The 16,499-nt window shown below is 44.6% G+C and overlaps 1 protein-coding gene across 1 annotated transcript; it reads left to right on the top strand.

Moving 5' to 3' along the window:
• Positions 1–11,246: 11,246 nt before the first annotated feature.
• On the top strand, positions 11,247–15,235 carry Hebp2 (heme binding protein 2). Its single transcript, XM_021221607.2, has 4 exons — positions 11,247–11,573; positions 12,035–12,170; positions 12,863–13,043; positions 14,626–15,235. The coding sequence occupies exons 1-4, from the start codon at positions 11,472–11,474 to the stop codon at positions 14,822–14,824; spliced, it is 618 nt and encodes a 205-aa protein (XP_021077266.1). The 5' UTR covers positions 11,247–11,471; the 3' UTR covers positions 14,825–15,235.
• Positions 15,236–16,499: the final 1,264 nt, after the last annotated feature.

Genomic DNA, 16,499 nt, shown 5'->3' with positions numbered 1-16,499 from the left:
CATTTCCCCAACTGAAGCTCCTTTCTCTGTGACAACTCCAGCTGTGTCAAGTTGACACAAAGCTAGCCAGCACAAACAGAAAGTAGGAAATAACCCAGAGCCATTGGTACAGGAGACAGTTTCCTGAACAGAACACCCATAGCCCTGGCACTAAGATCAACTATTAATAAATAGGACCTCATGAAATTCCAAAGCTTCTGTAAGACAAAAGACACTGTCAATAAAACAAAACAATAGCCTACAGACTGGGAAAATATTGTCACCAACCCTACATCTGACAGAGGCTAATATCCAAAGTATATAAAGAACTCATGAAGTTAGACACCAACAACCCAAATAATCCCAATTTAAAAATGGGATACAGAGCTAAACAGAATTCTCAACAGAGGAATATCTAATGACTGAGAAACACTTAAAGAAATGTTCAAAGCCCTTACTTACTTATCAGGGAAATCCAAGTGGCTCTAAGATTCCACCTCTCACCAGTCAGAATGGCTAAGATCAAAAACTACATGGAACAGCACACGCTGGTGAGAATGTGGAGCAACCAGAAACACTCCAACATTCCTGATGGGAGTGCAAACTTATGCAACCATTCTGGAAATCAATTTGACAGTCTCTTAGAAAATTGGAAATAGTTCTATCTAAACATCCAGCTATACCACTCCTGGGTATATACCCAAAAGATGCTCCACCATCCTGCAACAAAACATGCTCAACTCTTCCTGACAGCTTTATTTGTCATAGCCAGAAACCGTAAATGACCTAGATGTCCCTCAACTAAAGACTAGATAAAGAAAATGTGGTTCATTTACACAATGGAATACAACTACTAAAAACAAGGGCGCCATGAATTGTGCAGGCAAATGGATGGAACTAGAAAATACCATCCTGAGTGAGGTAACCCAGATCCAAAAAGACATGTGTGGTATGTACTCACTTTTAAGTGGATATTAGCCATAAAGTACAAGATAACCACACTACAATCCACTGACCCAAAGAACCCAAATAACAAGGATATCCCAAGAGAAGTTGCTTGAATCTTTCTCAGAAGGGGAAATAAGGTAGGTATTGGAGGTAGATGGAGGGAGAAAACTGGATGGGATGTAGGATGGGGAGGAGAATGTGACAGGTGCATCAGGTGTAGGGAAAGCAGGGGAGAAAAAAGGAAATTGGCGATGGGCAGGTGGAGGCATCTCTAGGATGTGACAGAGACCTGGGGCGGGGAGGTTCCAGAGAGTCAGTGGGGGTGACTCTAGCAGAGACTCGTAATAGTGGGGGATAGGGAGGCTGAAGTGGCCACCTCCTGTAGCCAGGTAGGACCCCTGGCAGAGGGATAAGAACAGCAACCCACCCACAAAGTCTTTGACTCAAAATGTGTCTGGCCTATGAGATGTATGGGAACAAAGATGGGCTAGAGAAGGAGGGAGGGCTGGAGAGATGGCTCAGCAGTTAAGAGCACTGACCGCTCTTCCGAAGGTCCTGAGTTCAAATCCCGGCAACCACATGGTGGCTCACAACCACCCGTAATGAGCTCTGACGCCCTCTTCTGTTGCGTCTGAAATCAGCTACAGTGTACGTATGTATACTAAAGAAATCTTTGGGTCAGAGCACGCAGGGATTGAGAGAGTAGAGTTGACCAGAGTGAGCGAACAGAGGTCCTAAAAATTCAATTCCCAACAACCACATGAAGGCTCACAACCATTTGTACAGCTATAGTATACTCACATACGTAAAATAAATAAGTCTTTAAAAAAAGAGAGAGAGAGAAGGAGGAAATAGCCTACCAATGACTAGCCCAAATTGAGACCCATCCCATGGGTAAGAACCAATCCCTGACACTATTAATGGTACTCTGCTATGCTTGCAGACAGGAGCCTAGCATAACTGTCCTCTGAGAGGCTCCGCCCAGCAGCCAATGGAAAGAGACGCAGAGACTCACAGCCAAACATCAGATAGAGTTTTTTGCGTCTTGTTCAAGAGTTGAGGGAAGGGTAGAAGTACCTGAAGAAGATAAGGACTCCACAGGCAGACCAACCGAGTCAACTAATTGGACCCTTGGGGTCTCCTAGAGACTGAATCATCAACCAAGATCACACATGGGCTGGACCTAGGCTCCCCACAGATATACAGCAGATGTGCAGCTTGGTCTTCATTCAGGTCCCCCAACAACTGGAGCAGGGGCTGTTCCTGAATCTGTTGCCAGCCTACAGATCCCATTTCCCCTAACTGGGTCACTTTGCCTTGCCTAAGTGGGAGAGGACGCAACTAATCCTGCAATATCTTGATGTGCCAGGGTGGGGTGATACCGTAGGGGTCCTCCCCCTTCTTAGAGGAGAAGGGGAATGGAGAATGGGGGACAGATATTGGAATGTAAAGTGGGAGGGCACTGGGAGGAGTGAGGGGGGCTGATGTTGGAATGTAAAGTGAATAAATTAATTAATTAATAATAGAAAAATGTGTTTTCAAGCAATCATGAGCTAGTTCCATAGCACTAGTTCTAACAGTCTCTCCAATAGAAGGGCTCCCCTTCTGGCCAGGGTGGAATGAGTCTTTGATCTTGTAGCTTCAAAAAGTCTGGTACAACTGTTTCATATATTCCTCTCTCTGAGCTTCATCTTCAGGAGCCAGAGAAATCAACTTCAGTCTTTCACATAATTATCTCAAGGGGACTGTAGGGTGGTGATGCAGATAGTTAGTGCTAGCACAAGAGTAGTCTAGCTGACTTTTAAATGAATGTGACCATTTCTCAAGACAGTTGACTCAGCAAGAGAAAGTTTAATGGCTGCTACTTGGGAGATCAAATTGTCCCACTGCTAATGTCTTTTCTTAGAGGAAAATCAACATCAGATGATTAACACTGACAGTGATTACATTTTTCCATTTGTATGTGAAAATGGAATACATGTATTCAGTGGACCATTCCTTACCCTGCTCCAATTGCCTCCAAGAATTACATTCCCCTCTCAACTTTAGCTCTTCCTTTCATAATTAATTAATTAGTTAAGCCCACGGAGTCCAATTAGTGCTACCCGTACACATGCAGACATAGAGCTATCCACTGGGGCATGGCACCCTAACAGGAGCCACACTCCTAAAGAAAACTGACTCTCCTTCCCCCAGCAGCCATCAGCTTCCAAAAACCCCTCAGTTAAAGGTAGAGCTTAAAAGCCACTCCCTCCCAACACTATAGCAGGTAATGCTCTAAAATAATGCTTTATACCTGCCCAGTACCCACGGAGAAGGGTCTTTCCAGAATGTCTCAGACTGGTATTAGGAGCAAGTACACACATTACATTCTTATTTAAATGTTGGCGTAACTAGCAAACCCTCTGTGATGGCTTGTATATGCTTAGCCCAGGGAGTGGCACTATCAGGAGGTGTGGCCTTGTTGGAGTAAGTGAGGCCTTATTTGGAGGAAGTGTGTCACTTTGGAGGTGGACTTTGAGACCCTCCTCCTAGCCACATGGGAGACAGTCTTCTGTTTGCCTTCAGAACAAGATGTAGAACTCTCAGCTCCTCCTGTACCACCCCTGCCTGGATGCTGCCATGTTTCCTGCCCTGAAGATAATGGACTGAACCTCTAAAACTGTAAGCCAGCATTAAATGTTTTCCTTTATAAGAGTTGCCTTGGTCATGATGTCTCTTCACAGCAGTAAAACCCTAGCTAAGACATCCTGGTAACAGTAATTGCTCTCACTCAAAGAAATAGAAGACTTAAAAGAATTCACATCCAGAAGAATTAAATTATTAACAGCTAAGGAGTATTTACTTGATCAAGAAGTAATTCTAAACAGATAAGATTGAGAATGGAAGGGAATATAATCAAACCACTGAAGAGAATGCATACATAATACAGTGAAGCAGAAAGTACCTTTAAGGCATGTCTTAGTCATGGTTTCCATTCCTGCATAAAACATCACGACCAAGAAGCAAGTTGGGGAGGAAAGGGTTGATTCAGCTTACACTTCCACACTGCTGATCATCACCAAAGGAAGTCAGGACTGGAACTCAAGCAGGACAGGAAGCAGGAGCTGATGCAGAGGCCATGGAGTGGTGTTACTTACTGGCTTGCTTCCCCTGGCTTGCTCAGCCTGCTTTCTTATAGAACCCAAGACTACCAGCCCAGAGATGGCACCACCCACAAGGGGCCCTCCCTGCTCCAATTGAGAAAATGCCTTACAGCTGGATCTCATGGAGGCATTTCCTCACCTGAAGCTCTTGTCTTTGTGATAACTCCAGCTTGTGACAAGTTGACACAAAACCAGTGAGTACAAGGCATTATCTCAGGAAAAAAAAACCATAGTTTTTAATTCATAAAAGGCTATCTTGTATAACTACCATGTATCAGGACAGAACATGCCAAGAAGTAGGTTAAGCTATAACTGTTATTTCTTCTCAAAATCCTTAATACTCACAGAAGATGAATGTCTGTATAAGCTATTTTTCTTATTGTTGATAAAAAGCAACTTAAGAGAAGACGGTGTATCTTAGCTCACAGTCAGAAAAAAACAGTTTATCATGGTAGGGAGGAGAGACTTCAGAAGCATCAGGAGGCTGGTCAGATTATTTTTGAATGCTTAGTCACCAGGGAGTGGAACTGTTTGGAAAGATTAGAAGGATTAGGAGATGTTTGTAACGATGGGTATGGTAGGTAGAGCAGGCATGTACTATACCGCAGAAGCATGGCTTTGAGTATATTGTACTTCGAGGAGCAGTCTATGGAACTTGGGCTACGAAGGCACATGAAAGAGTTCCAGCTGGTCTGCACCTGTCTATTAAATGCTCATGCCTGAAGAAGCTAATGAAAACTCTTAATTAGATTCATTATTAGACAATTTGTAAGACAAATTACAACCCAGGAATGGGGACGTCTTCTTGAAAGTAACATAAACGAATAATATAGTCACACAAAGATAAAATTTACATATTTGTCTTGATGTATGTATCGTGAGTACAAAGTAGTATATTTTAAAAAGTATAATCTATTCCATGTAATATATGAATAGTCCTTCATGAGGACAAATACAAGATAAGAGTCCAGAGAGCCAACCCTATTGTTAATGTGTAGCTGAACGCTGTGAGACTTTATATCATGTCCAAATGAGAGTCACCTAAACCAGCCCTCCTCAAACCATGATCCATGAACTGGTTCTGCTTCATAAGTCGTGCATAAGATAAAATAGTACCGGTCATGAGTTCAGTGCTTATGAATCAACAAAACTTATATTTAATAGAGAGGCTTTATGTATGAATGTTTTCATATATATGAAAACAAGTCAGGTGCTGATTAGTTGACAAAAGTATTGTGGCCAAACGCCCATAGGAACCTACTCTGCATTGCCCTGTGGACAAGGCTTAGGATTCACTGATCTCAGTACTCATGGGGACTGTGTAAAGTGTGACTAGCACGGACCTGAAGATCTAGCTATAGTTGCTGTTGAAAGGTGCCTAGTACTCCCTTCCTGAGCTGGGATTTACCGTGGAGACTCCATGAAATAAAGAGGACCACTGCACTTTTATTTTTCATAAAGATAAATAGATAGATGGATGGATAGATAGATAGATAGATAGATAGATAGATAGATAGATAGATAGATAGATACTTCATAGTGTCACTTAAAACTCTGGTTAAGTTAAAGCCAATAGTATCCTATTAACCCACAACTCATCAGTAAGAAGTGAGATTATTTTGTAATATAGCTATGAAACTTGACTGTTCTAGCCAAGTAGTAATGATGCACGCCTTTAATATCAGAACTTGAGATTCAGAAGTAGGCTGATCCCTTTGAGTTTGAGGGCAGCTTGGTCTACAGAGTGAGTTCCAGGACAGCCAGCCAGGACTATATAGAAAAACCCTGTCTCAAAGAAGAAAGAAGAAGAAAGAGGAAGAGGAAGAGAAGGAAGAGGAGGAGGGGAGGGGAGTGAGAAGACGAGGAGGGGAAGGGAAGAGGAAAAAGAGGAAGAAGAGGAAGAAAAACAATAACAAAACAAAAAACTTGAATGTCCTAGCTTTTGTTCACCTTGTGCTAAAATCCAATCCCACTAGGTTGAAACAAGCCTTGTCTTCCTTCTGCGTGTGCATCTAACTGATCACCACTTTCAAAAATAGAAGGGCACCCTAATCACTGACTGGCATCTCTATGATTTGTATATTCTGCAAATGTTAGCAAGAATGTCTCCAAATTTGGCTTGCTTTTCTGCAAATCAAATGGCCTGCCTCCCAAACAAAAGATATGCTACACATTAAAAAAATTTTAAAACATTAACGTTGCACATTCCTTCCTTTTTTCTCTCTCTAAAAAAATAACCCCACAATAAAATATTATCTTCCCTGAAGTGGGTTTGGCCTTGTGGGCTGTGAAAGGCAACCTGTTTTGGTTAAAGGAGGCTTGCTCCGGAGACCCAGTAGAAAACTCTACAAGGGACAGAACAGTGAGCCATGTTCCCAGACACAGGTGCCTGACACCATAGAGCCCCCAACTCCATAATTCTGTGACTATCAGTCACGCAGACAAAGTACCAAGCTCCTGGTATGTTCCTCCCCACAGTTACCTGGCAACAGCAAGGTAGCCCAGCCCACTATAAAAGGAGCTGCTTGGCCCCTCCTCTCTCTCTCTTAAGCCCTCACCTTTCTAACTCTCATCTCTAGCTCTCCTCTCCCTCCCTTCCCCCTTCTCTCCACATGACCATGGCCCGGCTCCCTCTTTCTACCCTCTCTCTTTCTCCCTGCCTTTCTACAATAAAGCTCTAAAACCACAGACAGTCTCTGCTCATCAAGGCCCACCATGCTTGGATGATGGAATAGGCTTTCCCCTAAAGAGCCATGTCTAACCTTCCTCCTGAAAGCCTTCCTGTGCTCCAGCCAGGGACTGGACCAAGTGGGAACCAACCAGTGCCCCCTCTCCCCCTGCCTCCTCCCTTTGGCCCCGAGGCTGGCTGAGCTGCCCACGGGGCCCCCCACTTTGTTCTCAGCTCTTCTACAGTGTCCAGCAGCATCTGGGATGCCCGAGACTGAGTACCTGCTATACCTCGGACTGCCCCCTGTCCATACACCCTTTGGACTGTGTCGTAGCTTCCCACGGCCAGACACCCACCCGGAGCCAAGTGAAAAGCGTGCAGCAGTCCTCCTTTGTCCTCGGGCCCAGAGCACCGAAACTCTGGCAGAACAAGGGCTTTCTCCCACTCCCTTTATTCCCCCACACCCGATGCCCTACATGGCCTAATGCTGCTTGTGTTTGAATGTTCATTTTGGCCCCCCCAAACTGCTCACAGTGTCTGTATGAAAGACAGTGGCCCCAGTTGGCTCCAATTGGTAAATAAAGATGTCAGCAGGTAATGGTTGGGTAGGAAGACAGAGGCAGGACCTTTAGGATTCCCAGGATTCCCGGGATTGGGAGAGGGAGGGGATGAAGAAGAGAATAATCAAGAGGGAGCATGGGACGGACCAGCAATGTAAGAATTCGAGGAATTGGCTCTAGTGGCTCCTTACCCGATTGGGTCTGGGGTAGCAGAAATGAAATATAGATTTTAAATATGTTAACTCCGGAAGGCTGGAGGGGGATGTTTGCTAGCCAAGGCATAACAATTAACTTGCATGAGTGCCTGCTTGTGTGTGTGTGTGTGTGTGTGTGCGCGCGTGCGCGTGCGCGCGCGCGCGCCTTTCATTTGCAGCTCCAGAGGGCTCTGGTGGGTGGCTGAAGGAGGGAACCACTGGGGGCCAAAGCAGTCTGACTAATTCACCGCTATTTTGGAAGCCAATTTAAACCAGAGATAGAATCTGATATTCAGATGACACAAGCAGGCAATTAAAAATTATGTCAAAACTCATTATTGCGTTTTTCACTAAATAATTCAAGCTCAGCTGCATAACGATAGATTTAAAATAGAACTAGTCCCAGCACTCGGGAGGCAGAGGCAGGTGGATTTCTGAGTTCGAGGCCAGCCTGGTCTACAAAGTGAGTTCCAGGACAGCCAGGGCTACACAGAGAAACCCTGTCTCAAAAAACCAAATAAATAAATAAATAAATAAATAAATAAATAAATAAAATAGAACTAGAACTCTGCCTTATGGCCAGAGCTCTTCCCACAGTTGTTTAGTCAGGGAAGGGCAAAGAGGGGAAGTAGCTTAAATTGCCAAGCCCAAACAAATGGGCTAATTTCCAGCAATGCGCTAGGACAGAGGACTGGTCCATGCCATAGCACAGATGGAGCTTGAAAATGCTACTTCTCTCAGTAAGTGAAAGAAGCCAGTCTACATAATCATACAGATGACTACACATATAATCACACATTATCTGATTCATCTGATTCAAAATGCTCAGATGAGGCAAATCTACAGATGTAGGAAGTAGATCAGTGGATGGCAGGGATGCAACAGAGGACAGGGTCACAGATGAGAGTGAGTGACTGTTCAACTTCATAGGATCTCTTTTTTTTTTTTTTTTTTTCAATGATAGAATATTCTGGGATTAGATAGTGGGGCTGGGTTTACAATTGAGTGAACTTGTTAAACACCGCTGAATTCAACACTGTAAAACAGTGAATTCCAGGAATAGAAATCATATCTACAAACCAAATTGTATCTACGCAAAATACTTACAGGAAACTGGAGAGGATGCAGGTAAACAGAGTATCAAATGGTTCAACAACAACTTAGCAGTTCACAAGAACCTGTATACAATTTGTATCCTCTCCCTCTCCCTCCCCCCCCCACTTTCTCCTTCTCCGACCCTTCCCTACACAAAAGCTGATTATAGTCCACAGTTGAAACAACACAAATAGTCATACATTGATAAACAAACTGCTTATAAAAAGCCTTATTTGACCATAAAAAAACGTGATGCTATAACATGCATGAACCCTGAAGATACTTTAAGCAAAGGCAGTTAGTCACACAGAGCATACCACAGTGTGGTTCTTCCATATGACGTGTCTGAGCGCTAGGTGTGGACTCAGTGAATCTGGGATACTTTTACACCATCCTGGCTCTTTGACATTTTCTAGAGATGACCTGTAGTCAAGCAGCAGGATAGGAGGTGCAGGGTGGGAAGGCCCTCTGCTTTGTTTTGGTTTCCAATCAAACCACAAAGATAAGTTCAGGTTACTAGTTTCTTGGCCCATGGCTCTAGGAGTTGGGTGTACCCCAGTCTGCTTTCTGATGTTGTCATAAAACACTATCCAAAAGTGACTCGGGGAAGAAAGGGTTTATTTGGCTTACATTTCCATACCCAGTCTATCACTGAGTGGTATCAGCAAACTGAGGGCAAGAACTGAAACAGAGACCATGCAGGGAAGAATGCTGCCTTGTTCCCAGACTCACCTTCAGCTAGCTGCCTTTCTTTCTTTTTGCTTTTCTTTCAAGACGGGGTCTCTCGACACAGCCCTAGCTGTCTTAAACTCACTGTGAAGACCACGCTGGCCTCCAACCCACAGAGATCCAGCTAACCGTCTCCCCAGTGTGGTGCTGGCCTTAAGGGCATCTATGCCACCACGCCCAGCCCCAGCTACCTTTTGTACACTTCCCAGAACCAGTTGTTCCAGATGGCACCACCCACAGTGTGCTGGGCCCGTCCACATTAATCATACATCAGAGAAAATGCCCCATAGACTTGCCTACAAACCAATTTGTTGAAGGCAGGTGTTTTCTCTGTTGAAGTTTCCTCTTCACATATGACCCGGATTTATGCCAAACTGACAAAAAAAAATAAGCAAACAAAACAAAAGTAACTAGCACAGGGGCTTAGAACTAAAGCTAAAGGCTGAGGTGGGGAGATTATTAAAAGATGTGCTAGCATTGTAATTGTTGCAAAACTCCGTAAATATAATTGAAAGCCATTAAGTAGTACACTTTATTATTATTACTGATTTTCTGTTTTTGAGGCATTCTTATATAGCTAAAGGGGTGTAGGAGGCAAGTGGCTTCAAATTTTGTGTGTAGTCAAGGGTCACTTAGAATTTCCAGGTTTCCTGCTTCCAAACTCACAGTTCGAGGATTACAGGGTGCACCACCATGCCCTGTTTATTAAATAGTGGAGGGAGGTTAAAACATATACATGTAATTAAAAATAAAACTTAAAAAAAAAAATTCCAGCATGGGGGAGGGACGTCTCTGGAGTATTCCTGAGAATTCTTTATCAGTAACGGGTTTCTGGGACCTAGACACTCATTTTTTTAGGAGTGTGAGCATGGGTAGGTTTCCAGTGCCTCAATGGTAGACTCCATCCTTAGTGCATGCGAATTGCACTAGCTGAATCCAGTGCGCTAAATAAACACTAAAGGAATTTTGGAAGGAAGATGTGATGGGGTGGGGGTGGGATGGAGAGTAGGGTTTCAGGAGTTGAGGGGAGAGAGGGGCAGGTGGATAGGATCAAGATAAATTGAATATTGGTATAACATTTTTTTTTCCCCTTTGGTTTTTCGAGACAGGGTTTCTCTGTATAGCCCTGGCTGTCCTGGAACTCACTCTGTAGACCAGGCCGGCCTCAAACTCAGAAATCCGCCTGCCTCTGCCTCCCAAGTGCTGGGATTAAAGGCGTGCGCCACCACGCCCGGCCTGGTATAACATTTTAAAAGAAAAAAGAGATGAATTATATATAAATGTATTTCAATAAATCTTTTGGGGAAAAGTAGGAAGCCAAAAGACCTAAAGAGCACTGATGTGTGCTCTGGCCCGCCCTCCAGGGCCGATCGGAGGACTCAGATGGTTGATGGTTTCAGTAGCCCAAGACACCACACACTACACACACACACACACACACACACACACACACACACACACACACACACACATTGCTCTCCCCAAAGACGCTGGGTCTCCATTGACTTTCCACACTGAGCAAACCTGAAAACTGTGGGCCCTGGCTGCCCCTCTAGTATAAATCTGTCTACTGATCCCAATTTGGACCCCGGAGTCTTAATGGCAGCAGGAGTCAGAGTCCTGAGTGCTAGCTGCTAGAGGTCTTGGAGCTCCGCTGCCAAGTCTTGGGGCAGGCGATTCTCTTTTGTGCCGGTGGGAGGAAGTTGATTTTGCAGAGGCGTTGGCAGCGTTTGCAGTCTAGGGAGAGGCTCCCTGAATGGGTCCCCGGACAGGTTCCACAGAAACCGAGCTGGCAGCTTCTAAGTCCTCCGCCCACCACTGCCCACAATCCAGTTCTGCAAAACATCGAGCTAGGCGGGAGGGACTCTGCAGAGGACCTGGATGACCCAGGTCCAGCCGGCGGATCCTGATCAGTCTGACCGGCTATCTGATCCTGACCATATCCCTGCAGAGGGGTGTGGTCAGGGCTGGCGTAAGTCCCGGGTTGGGACTCCCTTAAGATCGCGACGCCGCCTTGCGGCTCAGACAGAGAATGTCCTACGGACCCGCAGTAAGGGCTGCAGGGCAGTGCTTGCGCCAGTGGGGAGGGGACTCAGAACAGGGTGGCCGGTGAACACAGACAGGGCGCGCCCCTCCCAAGCTGCCCTTACTCATGGCAGGAGAGCCGGAGCCAGATCTCGGGGTGGCCGAGGGCTCGGAGGAGCAGACCATGGAGATGCCGAGCTGGAAGGCTCCGGAGGACATAAACCCCCAGGTAGGCGTCTTCCAGGGCCCGCAAAGATTCATCTGGGCTACTTTACCGTGATATGAAGAGTCCCCTAGAGTTAAGTTAAAAAAAAAAAAAAAAAAAAAAAAAAAAAAAGTACTATTTTCGATCCTGCGCGAATCAGGAGATGCGTTGTTTAGCTGACCCCAGGAGAGAGTCAAACATCCACTTCCTGTCCGTGGGGCGGGCGGGGTAGGGAGGAACTGGTTACTACACAGACCCAGCGCTTCGATTTAAGAAAAGCTTGCAACCTGTCCTTAGGGCAGTATCTGCTCCCTATCCCTTAGGGAAACCTCAGTAGAGTCCATGCTTGTCCTAAAGAACAGGAACCCCAGGTTAGACCTTGGGGGGCGCAGCAACTCCTTCGCAGGCAGTCTCCTGTTTTGCTGACTCTCACCTCCTGATGTTCATGAGTTGCTTCTCTTAAGTTTTTCTCTGTATCACTTTAGCCAGGAAGTTATGAGATCCGGCACTACGGACCAGCTAAGTGGGTCAGCACTTGCGTGGAGTCTCTGGACTGGGATTCAGCCATCCAGACTGGTTTCACAAAATTGAACGGCTACATTCAAGGCAAAAATGAGAAAGGTAAAAGCAAGCTCTGAGATCCTGAGATTACTGAGTTTTTAGTCTCCTGAAGAAATCTGTTTTGGAACAGACGAATAACCAGATGACTGAAACTCTAATGTTTTTATTCACGATTGGCTTCAAGAACCTTAGTGTAACTACAGTAGTGTTGTTGGGTTCTGCTTGCCAAGGCCTATACTTTCCTCGGTTCTTTTTGTTTGTTTGTTTGTTTTGTTTTTTTGTTTTTTCTAGATGAAATGGGACTCTACCTAGGGAGAAGTTCTTTCCTGTGCCAAATGCCTCTAAGAGTGATATCAAGGGACAGGAAAATGGGCAAAGGCATGAGCCTCAAGTCGTGAGTGTGTATGTGTGTGTGTGTGTGTGTGTGTGAAATTTTACAAGTCTCTTAGCCTTAGGACCAAAATTTCTGAGCTATAGAGAAAAATATTTAATTGGCCCATGTTTTCTGTGATTTCTTCTTTATGTTTAAAAATATAGAATTTATTAACCCAAGAAAACAACACTACAGAAAATGTTTAATGTCATTCTACAACTATCCCTTTATAAAAAAACAAAAAAAGATGAGACATCTCAAGGGTACATATTTATAGTGGTAATGTAAAGGGAATCAAGAAATTCACAGAAGATAGATTAGAAACTTTGTATCAGCCATGAGCATGCTAAAATTGCTTTCATTTCTTTTCATGACGTAGAGATGAAAATCAAGCTGACTGCTCCAGTGACAAGCTACGTGGAGCCCGGCTCAAGTCCTTTCAGTGAGTCTACCATTACGATTTCCCTGTACATCCCCTCTGAGCAGCAACCCGATCCACCCAGGCCTTCAGAGTCAGATGTCTTCATTGAAGACAGAGCTGAAATGACGGTGTTCGTGCGGTAAGTGGTAGATAATTCACAGCCGTGCTGCCTGCCAGCCTGCCAGTTTTACCTGTGTGCATTCACCATTCTGCAAGCTTCTCACCCTTCCATAAGAACAGTCTACTAGATTTCATGATGTTTTCCTACTGTCTTGGTTTTAAAATGTCACTGGAGTCTATTGCAAGATAGAATCCATTTATTGAGAAGTCTATTGTATACCTTCCACATATAAAACATAGCACAAATTATATTACTCGGAGCATAGGGCTGTCCTTTCCTACAAAATAGATAGATTTGAACAATAATGCCTTCATAAAACCAGCATATGGTGTCTGTCCTAGTGTGTTTGGGCTGGCACAACGAATACTATAGAATACTATAGACTCTGTGGTTTACCTCAAACACAAGTTTGCTTTTTGTAATTCTTTCTAGAAGCCAGGTTCAAAGACAAGGCACTAATACTTTTAGTGACTGGCTAGGGGCCATTTCCTGATTCATATAAGCACCTTTGACCCTCTTTTGTAAGGGTGATAATCCCTCTCTTAAGGGCTCAGTCCCCCCAGGATCTAACCACCCTCCAGAGGCTCTTTAAACTATCCCACTTGTGATTAGGAGTTCGATATGAATTTTCGAGACAGGCATTCAGTCCACAGCAATCTGTCCCTAACTGAAGAAACTTTGTATCTTTCTCACTTACAAAAATGCATCCAGTCGCATTTTACTAAGCCCCAGAATCTTAGCTTATTTCAGCATTGACTCAAAAGACTCATTTAAATAACATTCAAATAAAATCTGGCTTGAGACTCAAAGCATGACTTATCTCAAAGCAAATCCTCTCTAGCTATGGGCTTGTTTGGACAACAGTGTGACAAGCAAAGGAAGAACATCCCTCTTTCAAATGGAAACTATAGAGAAGGAAAACTAATGGGCCTCAACTCAGTCAAGGTTTCAGATCTTTCTTGACTCAGGGGTCTGCCTGCCAGGGTCTGTTGGAATGGTATGGATGCTGGTCCTCCAAAGCTTTCCTGGACAGGAATTGGGCCCTCGATACCCAACACATCTGAATCCCATGACTTTGGGTACCCCCAGGCCCAGCAAAGCTGTTATGTTTAGAGTCACCTCCTTGTAGATGCTACCAGGCTACAAGTGCATACCAGTCACTCTTCTGATCTGGTGTCCCCTCTCCCACAGTTCCATTAGGGAAGGCTGTAGTGGGGAATGTCTGGGGTGGCCCAGCCCTTGTTATTGCCCTCTGCCAAATTGCATCTGGGCATAAGGAGCTGTTGTTGAATACGGTAGACATGGGCTTTGCTCTTCTTTGAAGGCTCTTGTCAAGGGCAGCCAGACTGATTTCATTTTTGCAGCAGCACATTTAGAATAAAATGTATACCAATGAAGCATGTTAAAAATACTTTTTTGCTTCTCTTTCTTAACCTTCTGTGTAAAAATCACGGTCCCTGCACTTCTGCAGGTCAGTGTGCTAGTGAAGGTCAGTGGTTGCCTGAAAGCCACTTCATCCAGCTTTCAGGGCCCCAGACTTCAGCTCATCACTGGTATCTGTAGTAAAGTCACTCATGCGCAATCGCTTTCTCGTCCGTAGGTCTTTCGATGGATTCTCCAGTGGCCAGAAGAACCAAGAACAACTTTTGACGTTAGCGAACATTCTGAGGGAAGAAGGAAAAGTTTTCAACGAAAAGGTCTTTTACACGGCAGGCTACAGCAGTCCTTTCCAGTTACTTGACCGAAATAACGAAGTGTGGCTGATTCAGAAAAGTGAGCCCTCCGTCGAGAACAAGTAAGGAAGCAAAGAAATGAAGCAGGGGCAGACCTGCTGCTGAGTGCAGACATTGAGAGCGCTCGTAGGCGACATAAGTAGTGTTTTGGCTTGAGCGACCACTCTGCATCATGCTTATTCCCAGTGTGCCTTTGTAAGTAGCTTTATTTAGATCCAGGACATTCAGACACATCTGTAAATGGGTCCTAACTCAGGTGGCCTCCATTTCTGAGAGGATCCAGGACGATGGACTCTGACTGGCGCTATCACCGTTATCTAGCCTCTCTCCTTCGCCTTACAGCATCCAGATGCCCTCCCTTCCTTCTAATAGCAGTGAAAATGGTAATGATGGATTCTGCCTAGAAGTAAATATGTTGGCTACAAAGATAACCCTCCTTGCTTCTGCTGTTGAGTTTTTCCATTGGATCCGTGTCCTCATCCAACTGTATTTTTTTTTTTTTTTTTTTGGTGGTGGTGGTTTTTTTTTCGAGACAGGGTTTCTCTGTATAGCCCTGGCTGTCCTGGAACTCACTTTGTAGACCANGACAGGGTTTCTCTGTATAGCCCTGGCTGTCCTGGAACTCACTTTGTAGACCAGGCTGGCCTCGAACTCAGAAATCCACCTGCCTCTGCCTCCCAAGTTCTGGGATTAAAGACGTGAGCCACCACGGCCCGGCCTCATCCAACTGTTGCTCCCTGAACAAAGACAGTTCTTACCTTAACGCGTTAACAAAGTTTGGAGGCAGAAAATAAATTCTCTAAAATGATGAGACCTCCTACGCTACTTGACAGGTGTGCCTTTTGAAGAAATACACTGATACCTAATTGTAACATTCACTTGAATTTTTAAAGTACCATGTGTAGTCGTTCTGGAGGTTGTATGGACATTCTCTGTCTAAGGGTGGGCTGCTGCATAGACACGAAGGTTAGAAAGCCTTGCCTCCTCGCACTAGTCTTGTTATTGGGAAGATCAAGCCACACTCCGATCCCTGGCAGCTGTTAGAGAGATGGCGCTCACTCTAATGCAGGCTCCTGGGACTCTGAGAGAGTCAAGCAGGTTAGATCTTGGGAGCCTAATAATTAAAGCTGCTCACAAGTGGCATGCTTTCCACTTCTGTGTAAGCAGAGGCCACACAGTCACTTCTTGAGAAATGACCACAGAGTCAACTGAGGGTCCAGTAGATTGGATAAAGCTAAATGAGACATGAAATCCCTCCAACTTGAATGTTATAAGGTATCTTTGTAAAATCAAACTCTAGATCAGCGGTTCTCAGTCTTCCTAATACTTTAATACAGTTCCTCATGATGTAGACCCCCCCAACCATAAAATTGTTTTTTTTTCTTTTGCTACTTCATAACTGTAATTTTTCTACTGTTCTTGAATTACAGTATCTGTTTTCCAGTGGTCTTAGACAACCCCTGTGAAAAGGTCATTCAACCCCAAAAGGAATAATGACCCACAGGTTGAGAACCACTGCTCTAGTAATATCTGTCCCCATAGTTACAGGTATCCTCTAGTAACAGCTGTCCCCATGGTTACAGGTATCCTCTAGTAACAGCTGTCCCCAGAGTTACAGGTGTCCTCTAGTAACATCTGTCCCCATAGTTACAGGTATCCTCTAGTAACAGCTGTCCCCATAGTTACAGGTATCTTCTAGTAACAGCTGTCCCCATGGTTACAGGTATCCTCTAGTAACAGC

Source organism: Mus pahari, chromosome 21 (assembly GCF_900095145.1).
Source record: "Mus pahari chromosome 21, PAHARI_EIJ_v1.1, whole genome shotgun sequence".
Taxonomy (NCBI): Eukaryota; Metazoa; Chordata; class Mammalia; order Rodentia; family Muridae; genus Mus; species Mus pahari.
The sequence above is the reverse complement of the archived record's forward strand: the minus strand, read 5'-3'. Positions and strand labels throughout refer to the sequence as shown.

What these genes read in the sequence shown, in the direction of transcription:
- Hebp2 (XM_021221607.2), top strand. Translation starts at nt 11,472, where the DNA reads ATGGCAGGAGAGCCGGAGCCAGATCTCGGGGTGGCCGAGGGCTCGGAG. An exon ending in TCAAGGCAAAAATGAGAAAG is followed by an intron (nt 12,171 to 12,862) that starts GTAAAAGCAAGC and finishes TTCATGACGTAG; the next exon opens with AGATGAAAATCAAGCTGACT. An exon ending in GAAATGACGGTGTTCGTGCG is followed by an intron (nt 13,044 to 14,625) that starts GTAAGTGGTAGA and finishes TCTCGTCCGTAG; the next exon opens with GTCTTTCGATGGATTCTCCA.